This window comes from Lucilia sericata, unplaced genomic scaffold (genome assembly GCF_015586225.1).
Source record: "Lucilia sericata isolate MDLA Ls3-8-SP2 unplaced genomic scaffold, ASM1558622v1 Contig000083F_arrow, whole genome shotgun sequence".
NCBI lineage: Eukaryota > Metazoa > Arthropoda > Insecta > Diptera > Calliphoridae > Lucilia > Lucilia sericata.
Genome location: NW_023994116.1, coordinates 166,350 through 178,563, shown reverse-complemented (window position 1 = coordinate 178,563; position 12,214 = coordinate 166,350). Strand labels below are relative to the sequence as shown.

Here is a 12,214-nt window from a genome sequence, read left to right as displayed (position 1 = left end):
AATTGTTGTTCTTTAGGTCGATTACATATTTAAGTGACCAAAATAAAGAAAGCTTTTTAAAACACCTACTAATTTGTTAATTAATTTATGAACTTATTTTAAAAGTGGGTGATTTGGTTTTTATATGACCGTTTCAAATTTCAACATTTTCGAAAATTTTATATATTTTCTTTTACTTGTTCGTACTAAATGGAGATCGATTAATTAAAAATGCACTTCGTTTTCGGGCTTTCAATATATTATTTATTACGAATGAAATCTAGTGGAAATAAAAAGAAACAATTCATCAGAAATGTAGGTTGTATCTCTGGCGGCCAATGGCTGCCTTGTTAAACTAATTATATACACTCGTAACATGCGTTAAGGCATAAAGAAAAAGTGGGCGTTGGGTTTGGATGTTGGAACCCAAACTAAAAGATGAGTTTTACTTATACACTCATGCATACATACATTTGATTTATTTTTAACCCTAAACTACATATAATTTTTGGATTTTCTATAACTCTAAGCATCTCATAGATGGAGTTTGTTCTGTTGGCCTTAAACTTTGTTTTCTAAAGTATGTAGTCATTTACAAAATATAAGAAAATTTCTTTAAATCAAAAGATTTAAAAATAAAACTAAATAAGTGGGTTTGCAACAGATGATAAAGAAATAAAAGCAAAACAGATAATAAAGGGAGAGTGAGAATAAGAGAATAACAACTAAAATGATGTTGGTGTAAACAATAATTAGCATCCTACACAAAAAATATTTTTGTTTTCATTATAATTTTCAATATAAAATTAAATAAAAAATTATATACATATTGGTGGATTTTTTAATATTTGTATTTATATACTTGTATTATTTAACAAATAACCACGCATTATTTCTTTATAATTTTAGTTAAAACATCGTTAGTCAGCATTGATAAAAATAAAAAATAGCTGTGGTAGTTTATATTTTAAATCCATTCATAATTATGGGTCATAAACAAATGCAGAGCTATGCAAATAAACATAAACATAAACGGAAATGGAAACGAAAACAAAAACAGAAACAGAAAGGTTAAGGGACAATAAAAATCTATACAGTTTTGTAACATAATTAAACCTTTAACCGACTAGACAAAAGTGGGTGTCATTTAGGAAATTGACAATGAAGTGTGCCATCTGCCAAATAAGATAATTAAACTGCTACCTACATATATAAATTAAAAAAATATATAATAAAACTCTTATTTAAATAATGACCATATTATGCATTTTTAACCAACCAATTGATTTATTCAATAAAATATTGTAAAATATCTCCGAAAATTTTAAAATAAATATGTCAAAAAACTACAATCATTTTATAGCTCAGTATTGTTCGCTTTTGTCCCTAAAAAAATAATTATTGTTCGAACAAAAATTTTGCCATTTTTGTTTTTCCTTAGAAAGAATTTTAAAAATGTTTGGTAATATTGTATTTTTGTTCTTGTCGCTGCAAACATTAAACAAAAGAAGCCGCGTTTAAGCAACACATACAAGGAGCAACCGATAAAAATATTTCTGTGACTTCAGAACATTAAAGTACAAGAACAGTAAAAAAAGAAGAAAAATAAATAAAAGGTTTCAGTTCTTACAGGATTCTATATAAGGCAAATAATTTTTATAATAATCATGAAAAGGCAAAAAAAAAGAGTCAAGTAAACGGCAACAACAAAAATAATAAAAGCAAAAAACAAACGACTTGGACACGATTTGAACATCAAGAGCTTTATATTTATTTTATTTTTGTTTGATATAAAAACAATCGCCATTTTTTACTCGTGACTTTTTGATTAATCTAACAAAAAAGTCTCTAGGTTTTTAACTCTAAGCATCTTTCCTAAGCAAAGCTGATGAAAAATGTTACTTTTAAGAAATGGCTTAAGGCCAGCAGCTAAAAAAATGTAAACGTTGAACAAAAACAAAGACTCATTAAAACAAAAGACTTAAGCAACAAACGTAAGACGCCATAATTTGCTTAAACTCTTTTCAAACCAGCAAACTCACCAAAAATGATTGATTGTTTAACAAGCAATCAAAGGGAAATCAAAAGATTTGTTTATAGCTTCTTTTTCTTCTTCTTCTTCTTCTTACAAAACTTTCTTCTAGAGCTTCGGCGCTTTTTCCCTTAGTAACACATACAAACATATGTATGTATATATGTATGTACATTCAAAGCATACATATGCACACAAATATACGAAAATATTTCTTTTAAGAATTTGTATGGTTTAAACCACAATTGAATGCTTTTAGGTTTGATTCGGTTCGGTTATGCTCTGTAAAGTAAAATGCATCCATCCCAAGTCCAACAGACAGCAGCAACAACAAGATATCAACGGACAAACAAATGTGTAAAAACAATCTGCTCTTCGTTCTATTAACTCTTAACAAATCTTCAATCATGTTGTATGTTGTACAACTACATACAAACATGCACACATACATACACACATACATATTTACAACTCTTCTCTTATTATTTTTGTTTTTATTTCTCGTTTCTTCAGTTCAAATATTCTTTTAAACATGTTTCTTCCACTCAAACTGTAAGATACTTGTACAACAAAAATAAACCAGCAACAACAACATACATGGAAGATATCTTGGTTATATGCCCTCTAGTAGCCTAGTCTTACCGGTTTTTAGTAGTTTTTTTTCTATATTTTTTGTTGTTTATATTTTTGTTTTCTTTTTTCTTATGTTCATTTTTATGTTGTAGTGTGAGTACTAGTGCTAATTTGGCGGGTTTTATAAAAATGCATTTAATTAGGCGAGTTTTTACAACCTAATAAACAAAGAACTTCATATGATTTTTTTTTTATAGAATTTAAATTGAATTCAATATCATTAAAATATGGCAAGAAATCTAAACTTAGGATCAAAATAAAGTTAAACTCATAAGTTCTAAGGACAGGAGTAAAATATTTGTAAAACTAATTGAAATATTTATGGTGTTGGCATCACTTACACTTTTGTTGTGTTTTGCTTTTGAAATTCGTGGAAATATCCAACGATGTACTACGACTACCACTACTACAAACTACTATGAGTATTTATTATTTACTTTGTTTTTATTTTTAGTGTTTAGACACCTGGATTGCTTGTTTTTATTGTTGTTAGTTTTATTACTTATTATAATTATTTATTACTGTTGTTGTTGTTTTCTACAGATACATTTGCTCTCTTTTTGATATGTACATGCATATGTATATTTAAGTTGCTTTTATAATTTTACTTATATGTAAGTAAGTATGTCTTAGAGTACTAGTCATACCGCATTCATAATGCAAAATTCACAAATACAAATTTATTTTATTTTTCACTTTATAAAACTAGAATTATCAAAATTACTAACTTCATATTAACAAATGTATTTATACATTTCTACAATATGTATCTAAAGTAAAATTCCAAGTTTTAAGGGGATCATTTTCTAATTTCAATTTAAGTTTTAGAAATTTAGTTGGTATAAAACTCAAATCTTTATATTTATATGGCTATAGATTTGCCAATTTCATTTAACATAATTTTGCTTTCTTTAGTTCAAACTAAAGTTCTATTTTGTAATATGGCGTTATTGTTGTTTAATTTTATTTTTTTATATGTTGTAATTGCAATATATACAATTAGCATGATTTTTTCCTTACTAAGTTAAAATACATTTTTATTAAAAGTTTGTTTGCATGGTTGTGAAAGCGAAAATCTTTGTTTATTTGTTTTTGTTTATACATAAGTTAAATGTAGGCGTCAATTGTTTTTTGTTGTTTTTTATGGGTACATGCCTATTATGAGCTTAACATTAAACCCAGAAATGAAAACCCACTTATATTTTTTCATACACATGTACTATGTATTTTCAATGTTTTACCTACTTTTTTATAAAAAATAAAATTTACGTAATAAAACTTTATAAAAACATTTGAAACTTTTAAAAAGGTTATTTCCAATATTAATTTTGATTAAAAGCCTAAAGTATTTTTATCTTAACATCGAAATTACAGTGTTTAGTAAAACCCTAAAAGCTCTCAATTTTATTATTTTTTAAGTTTAGTTTAGAAAACTGTTCATTAGGAGTTGGTCTGGTCTTTAAATTTACTTCTACAACAAACAACAATTATTTTTGAAAATGGTTTAACAAAAGTTTTATATTAAAGAATAAAATATATATGTATGTAAGTATGTATATGTAGATAGAAATGTATTTATATTTGGTATTTCTTCTGGTAAGTGGTAGTTGCAAGAAATTGCCAAACGTGAGGCACGATTTTTTTATTTATGATTTTGCATCATCATCACCGCCACCACCATAATCATTGCCGTCATCATGATCGTCATTGCCTCAATCAATTACTAAGAAAAGTTTAAAGAACCTTAGAGCACGACATGCTAAAATATAAATCGAATGTACATAAAAATTTGAAACCAAAGATGCTGGCTTCCATGTTTTCCTTTTTGTTTTTGCTTCGATTCAATTCGCTTCAGATCCATTCTTTTTGACAAAACATCATCGGCATCGTGCATGTACGATTGAGCGAGCATTGGAGGTAAAAATCAAAGTATACATGGATGGATGTATGTATATCTACATGTACGTACGTAAATGACCGGTATATATGTATAAAATATCAATGTTTATGGTTTAGAAATGCCAGAAAGCATGCTGAGTATGAATGTGATGAGCTTAAATGTTTAAATTTTATATTACATAGGTATGTATATACAAACATATTTGTTTGTTCATGTACTCGTATATAAAAATGTACATATACAAAGGTATTTGAATCTGATGCTTAGAGCGAGCGCTCTAGTGAATGATTGTGTCTATAATTTCATTAAACTACTTAGTATTTACTTTGTATTTTTATTTTCATTATTTTTTCATTTTTTTTTTTTTTATCCATCAATAATTTATTGTAAAACGGTTTTTTTGTCGCCAATTGGCTCGTGCTCTTTATTGCAGCAACCGCTAGTTTCAAGTGTTCGTATGTGTATTTTTAGTCGCTTTGGTTTCTTTCGTTTTATTGTATACATATTGCAACATTTTTAATGACATTTTTAAAAATCCTTTAATTTGCAGTTATTTTGTTGTAAACTTTTACACAAAGTTATAAATAATTTATAGATTTCTTGTCTTTCAAATGGTTAAAATGTTAAGATTAATTGTTATAAATATTATTAATATACCTAGGTATTTAGTAAACTAAACGCGTGCTTTACAAATTCATACAATAGTTTTTTATTTATAAATTTATTTAATATTTGTCTTAATCGTATGTTTTATCTTCATCTACAGTTCGATAGAAAATTAATTTTGAGTTCAATATGTTTTTCAATATTTTATGCAAAAATTTTTTAAAGGTCTTGAAAAGATATATTTAATATAAAACAAACTAAAAATTATTATTCTGATATTTGTGAAGATGTCGTGGTAAATTTAATGCAAATTAAAACTACTTTTATAAATACACAATAATCGGAAAAAACACTAAAATAATTATATGAGCTATTTCAGGTCAAAGTGACCCAACTCAAAAAATCGACTTTGATGAAATATTCACCAAATATAGTAGGTCAGACACAATTTTTCAATTCTATCGGTCCAGAACTGCCGGACTTAGAGAACTGCCGGACTTAGAGTTTGACATTTTGGTCATTTGATCCTATCGGATCCTATTGATCCTCCAAATCGGAAGACTTCACTTTTAAAAGGCGGTTCACTGGACACAACATTGCCTATATTTATAACACTGTTTTGGTAATTTTTTAAGTTAGACCACTTTCACAAAAAACTAACCCCCTCGTAAGTAATAAAATTGTGACAAACTTTTGAATATGTATAAATGTGTATATGAAGTAACAAGTTAGAGATTTAAATATCGGTAAATTCTAAAGAAAATGCAAAAACTACAAAAATAAATATTTAACATGAAATTCAAGCTATTACATGCATTGCTCTAAGTGAATGTAATTGTATTTGTAAGAGTATATTTTAGTTTTCTTCTTATTATTATTCATCTTTTACTACGTACATATGCACTTTATCTTTAAGTGTATCTACAAAATAAAGTTGGAAGAAAAAGCATAAACCAAAACCATTTGTTTATTTATTGAAAGTCTCGCTTTAGAGTACGAAGTCTAAATAAGAAAACGAATGGCTGGATGCTGGTTGTATGTATATTGTTGTTGTTATTGTGTTTTTGTTGATATTGTAAGCTCAAGCTAAGATACTTACATACAAACCAACAAATATACATACATACATATGTAAAATAACATTGGAATGTTGTTATACCACAATATTACAACTACTACTACACTGACACACACTCTCATGTTTGCAACAACATCTATTTGTGAACAACACGAAGAAAAAATAATAATAAAAATAAAAATGCATTTTAAAATTGAATTTAAAAAAAAATAGAAAAATCAAGACAAACAAATCTACTGGCGCGTGCCTCTGTAGTAGTGGTACATAGAAGAAGAGGAAAAAAGCCAAAAGAAAAATCAAATCTTACAAATAGTACATTTTGTATCTATGTTTGTATGCACGATTGCACGTACATATACATACTCATACAAACTCACTCGTCTCTAAGTAAATAACTTTTTTTCGTTTCAGTTTTAATGTATTGGTGTGAAACATTTAATTAGTGTAGATTTCCTAATGAATTCAATTTTTTTGGAAACAAATTTTTTATACATTGGAATCATCTTAACTTCTATAACATTAAATAACAACAAGAGAAGATTTTTAAAATTGTAATGTATACATTTAAGCCAATTTAAGATTAAATTAAATTTCGTCGAATATTAGACAATAAAAGCATAATGAAATCGTTCGTGGTAAATGATGAACATGAATAAAAGCCTAAAGCTAAATAATTATTATCGTACAAAATACTTTTCTAAAATCCAACATAAACTTAAACAGATTTATACATTAATATGGACAAGAAAAAACACTAAAAAACAAATTTGAAAGCGTTTAAATTAATTAAGAGTTAAACGAAACAACAGCAATAACAAAATATTATTTGTTTGTATAAATATTTAAACAAAACCAGTTTTCTCTTTTTCTACCAAGAAAACACTAATCAAATTTGTTAATTATAGATTTCAAAATTTTTATTTATGACGAGTAGTATTCAACCATCTATCTATCTGCATATTTACATACGTATGTATGTAAGTACATATGTATGTATATGTCTTAACATTTGCTTCTTCCCTGAATATTTGCTTAAGCAAGAAGATAAAGACGAAAACTCCTTGATTTAACTTCGATTCCATAATTTCCTGAGGGGTTTGAATTATTCGGTTACACGTGTTTTACAGTTCATTTCATATGGTCTATGTTTAGTTTATTTTGCATAAAAAATTGTACAAATGTAAATAAAATACATGTTGTTTGTCTATTATAGATACAATTCAGTTATCCAGGTACACATCCGTTAAAGATAACAAAACATATAGAGAACAACAAAATTAAAGAAAAACAAATTTTAATTTATTTATTTTATAATCTTTAAGCAATCAACCATCGACGTACACACATACAAGTATGTAGTACATTCTTACATACAATATCAATAGAGAGTTAAATTTAAATATTAAAAAAAGTTCAACTTTAATAAAATTATTATCTTTGTTTATTTAAAATACACATACACTTAAACACACAAATTTAAAATAAATAAAAAACGAGGCTAATATTTCAATATTTGCATATTTTCTTGCTAATTTTTGTTCAACTTAAAAGTACTTTTTATATTATTGTGCGATCATGCTGTACTTAAAGTTCCACGAATATTTGCCTCAGTGCTGTCTATATGTATAATAATTTATTACAGTTATCAAAGGGTTTTAATTTCCCCCTATAAAATTTGTTTTATAAACTTATAATGAATAAGCTTTAAGGGTTTCTGGAGAAGGGGAGATCATTAGACAAGAATTCCAATGAAATTCTATTGATCGGGTTCTGGGAATGTCCGTATAAAATTTTGATAAAAGTTAGTTTTTAAATTTAGACTTCAACTGTTGTTGTCTTGGTATTTAAATAGTTTTCGAACAAACATTTCTATTGTAGTTAAATAAATGTTTACTTATAAATAAATAAACATATTTACTTCAGAGATGGACATTTAAGTATTATTGTATATATGACTAACAAGAAAATACATTAATTTTACGTACTTTGATCAGTAATTATAAGCATTTCAAACAATTTATGAACAATTTTAAAATTAGTAATCTATCCAAATTAAAAACTTTATTGTTCCGATTATACTCACAGAAGTTTCGTTACTCTCGACTTTGCAGACTTTAAGCTTTAAAACGTATCTCTAACAATTAAGAATACCATTTCAAAATCTATTTTCCGACCCTGATGTATGTACAACATATAAATACATATGTATATATACATATGTACATATCTATATGTTCAATATAATCAATATTTTTATATGATATATGCAAATAAAATTGGTTAACATCACGAGATTTTTTTATATCAAAACGAATTGGAAGATCAAATTGTAAGGTAAGATTGTATAAGTTATTTAGACATTGTAAAATGTATTTTTGTTAAAGGATCGTATGAAAAATGAGATGCGAAGTTTGTTTTTAATAAATATATGTATATTAATAGATCTTTATTAAAATTGAAATTGTATGATACAAATGCTTTTAAGAATATTATTACACTTCTTATTTGGTATTACCAATGATTTGGGTTAAATAATTCAGACGTTTTCTTGGTTTATTTAATTTTCTTAGTATTTTATCTTAAATTAAACAAATAAAATAATTAACATTGGGGTGTTGAAAATGTCTGACAAATTCCTAAATAATTTTAATGAATTTTTGCGTCTAAAACTCATCAAAATGTTTGAGTTAGAATATACATCTACATACAAGTATAACAACATATACTGTGACTTGTTCTTAATCATTTTTAAAGTCTTAAGTGGTATTTACTGTTTTTTATCATTGTTTTTGAAAAAAAATCAAAAAAAAAAAGAACAAAGTATGTTAAAGTTAAAAGTGTTGTATTATTTTATGGGTATTTTGAAGGTAAGAGCCAAACCAAACAAAACAAATAAGTTTTGTAATTAAAATACAAGTACAAAATGAACTTGTAAGTAAAATAATAAATAAAGACAATTGTTGTAACACACTACTTGCTCAAACGCAGTAGAAGTTTGCTCGTACGCATACGTTTTCTAAAGATAAGATAAAGTGCATTATTTAGTTCAATTTAATTCCAAAAATAAAAAAAGAACAGTTAACCAAGACCACAACTCTTATGAAGTTTAGACAAAAATTGAGAACAGTCAATAAATAAAAACACATACATACTAACTACGACATATGTATTTAATTTTTCACCTTAAACTAGTGGAAATCAGAAGAAATCAAAAATTATTACAAAAAAATATCATTCTTTTTAAAAACAAACAAAAACGTAGCAATTCTTATAGATAGCGAACGAGTGATGCAATGTCTAAACCCCAATACGTTCGACTAAAATTACGAGTACTTCAAAAAGTAAACAAAGGGAACAGCAACAACAAACACCAAACGAAACTAAAGATATGCTGACAATTAATCTTTTACTTACTACTAAATACTACATACATACATATCAGCAGGTAGAAATTTCCAAAAAAGAACAATATTTGTTGATTTATTTTTCGTTTCGAATAAAATTTGTATTAATCTTTTATTTTTAAAAAAATATTAAACAAAGATAAATCGTTGTTTTTCGTGAAGGCAACCCATACAAATGCATGTATTGTGTGTTTTTAAATTCACATTAAATATTAAACATTTTAACATTAATTGTGATTTATAAATTCCAAAAATGAGTGATGATATGTTTACACCGACTTTGCAGACATATCATATTTATATATCTCATATAAAATGTCTGACTTGTCTTGATCAAATATTAAAATGAAACAGTTGTTTTATTGTGCATAGAATATGTATATTACAATTGATTTGCTATAATTTTATAATATCTTATTAAAAATTGTCCAGCTTTAGCTTCCATTCGTTCTTAATATTTTCTTGTGTTACAAATGAAATGAAGAAATTAATTTTGCATACTACATTTAGCAAAGAATTAAAAATTTCAAATGTATTTAATTGTTTTACACTTGTAAATGTTTTCATTTAATTAGCACATTTCAAATTGACACCGCATATACTTATTACTTGTTTTTGTTTTCTTTATAAATTTAACATTTTCAACGAACTCGAACAAATTTCTTGTTAATTCTTCAATCAATCACTCAATACATTGTCTGAACTCTTTCCATGCAAAAACGATTGAAAAAAATAATAATAATAAAACAGAAAAAACCAAAACTATTCTAAATACAAGTGGGAATGTTTGTATGTAAAGTCCATAAAATACTTAAAGCAAAAACCAATATCGCATCAGTTGGCGATACGATTTAGTATTAATATCACGTCTTAACAAGAGTGAACTATGGGACGTGTAATGGCGCACACAAACACAAACTCATTTGTAATCGCAATCACAAATACAAATTCAAATCAAATGATGGTGATTGTGATTTACTAGTCAAACTCGAACGTACCTATGTATCTATGTAAATATTTTAATTTTCAGTAGTTCAGCTCAAGCATGGCTCAAGCAACAAAGAAAACTTTAAACACATATGAACATATCTATAAGAAGTTTTAGCAAAGTTGCTATTGTTTGTGTGCAATTATACCTGGTTCAATCAACTAATTAATTCATTTCAAATCTGCATTTTATGCATTTAAGAGAAATACAAATTTAATGATAAATGGAGATAAGTAACAACAAAGTGTTCAAAACTAAAACTAAACTTACTTTTGCCCTTAACAAATTCTGTGTGTTGATCCTCTATGTGATGGTGGGTATTGGGTTGGACGGCTAATGAGGAGAGTAAATGTTGTGACGAGGAGGTACGTTGGCGATGGGTTGATTGTGTTTTTTGGTTGTTGTTATTACGTTTACGTTGCCCTCTATCCTCTGTATTGGCTCCGTTGTTGTGATTGTTGCTGTTGCGGCCATTGCGTATACGTTCTGCTTGAAGGGAACTGAAATTGTGCGTGAGTACGATCAGTAGGAGTAGTGAAGCTCCAAACCAATTGAATCCTTTCATTGTCAAAACTAAGGCTAACAGTTTAATAACACCAACGTCATTATATATTTCAAGTTTAACGTATTTGCGCGACTAACTAAACGTGTAAGCGAACAAGCGAGAAAGTGTGTGTATGTGAGTTGTAAGCAATAAACTCGTACTAGAAACAGACGACACTTCTTTTGAGATTTTCGTGTTTAAATTTGCAAATTTTCCTTAATGCAAAGAATCTTACGTCATTTGTATGTTAATTTTGCACTTTTTGAATCTTTTCTATTCCTTTTTTCTATTTTTTCTTAAACTCTATTCATATTTGTATTTTTCTTTTTTTACTTGCATTTAAATGATCGTAAAATTTTGATTTTGTTTGGTAAAACTGTTTTATTTTATTTGTTTGTGATTTTTCATATAGTGATTTCCAGCCAAACTAGTTATTTTAATTTTTGTTACGATTTTGTTGGTGTTGTTGTTATTTTGTTTTACTGTTTATTTAAATATTTTTTGCCACATTCTTAAAACACTCATTCGCAATATTAAAATCGTATTGATTTTAATTGTTATTTAATTATACATATGTAAGTATGTGTGTTATTTAATATTTTTATTCCTAATAAATTTTGTTTATTTCTTTTTTCATTTTAATATTGTTTAATGGTTTCTCTAAATATGTTTTTTTTTAAGAATTCCACTAAAGGCCGTTAATAATCCGTGCATGTATTTTATTTCTTTCCATACGAAGTGCGCTTTAAAACGTTGAATACGAAACTAAAGTTTATCTTAAAAATACAAAAGTAACTACCAACGCTATTTTCGAACCGTATATACAAATACACGAAAAACAAAATATTCATACAGACAGACAGACCAACTAGCTGACTGACTTGACTCTCTTTAGATATTTGACTCTCTTTCGTATTGTATTGTGTTTTGGTTTTGTCTACCACTCACTACATTTTAACCACCTTTTGAATAAAATGTGTTGCACATCATTGTTGTTAGTAAGCGCAACTCTGGTCTGTATTGAGTTTGCGCCCAGGTATTTCCAGGTAG

At 26.8% G+C, this 12,214-nt stretch overlaps 1 protein-coding gene across 3 annotated transcripts in view; it reads right to left on the bottom strand.

The window, feature by feature from the left end:
• The window catches only part of LOC119599625 (epidermal growth factor receptor), a 53,409-nt gene that overhangs the window by 6,638 nt on the left and 34,557 nt on the right, over window positions 1–12,214 (bottom strand). Inside the window, exon 1 of one of the 3 annotated variants that reach the window (XM_037949480.1) lies at window positions 10,891–12,011. The exons of the other annotated variants lie outside the window; for them this stretch is intronic. Coding sequence (XP_037805408.1) covers window positions 10,891–11,185 — 295 coding nt within the window. The 5' untranslated portion in view covers window positions 11,186–12,011. Of the gene's footprint in view, window positions 1–10,890; window positions 12,012–12,214 lie in introns of those variants that run through there. 3 annotated transcript variants of the gene reach the window in all.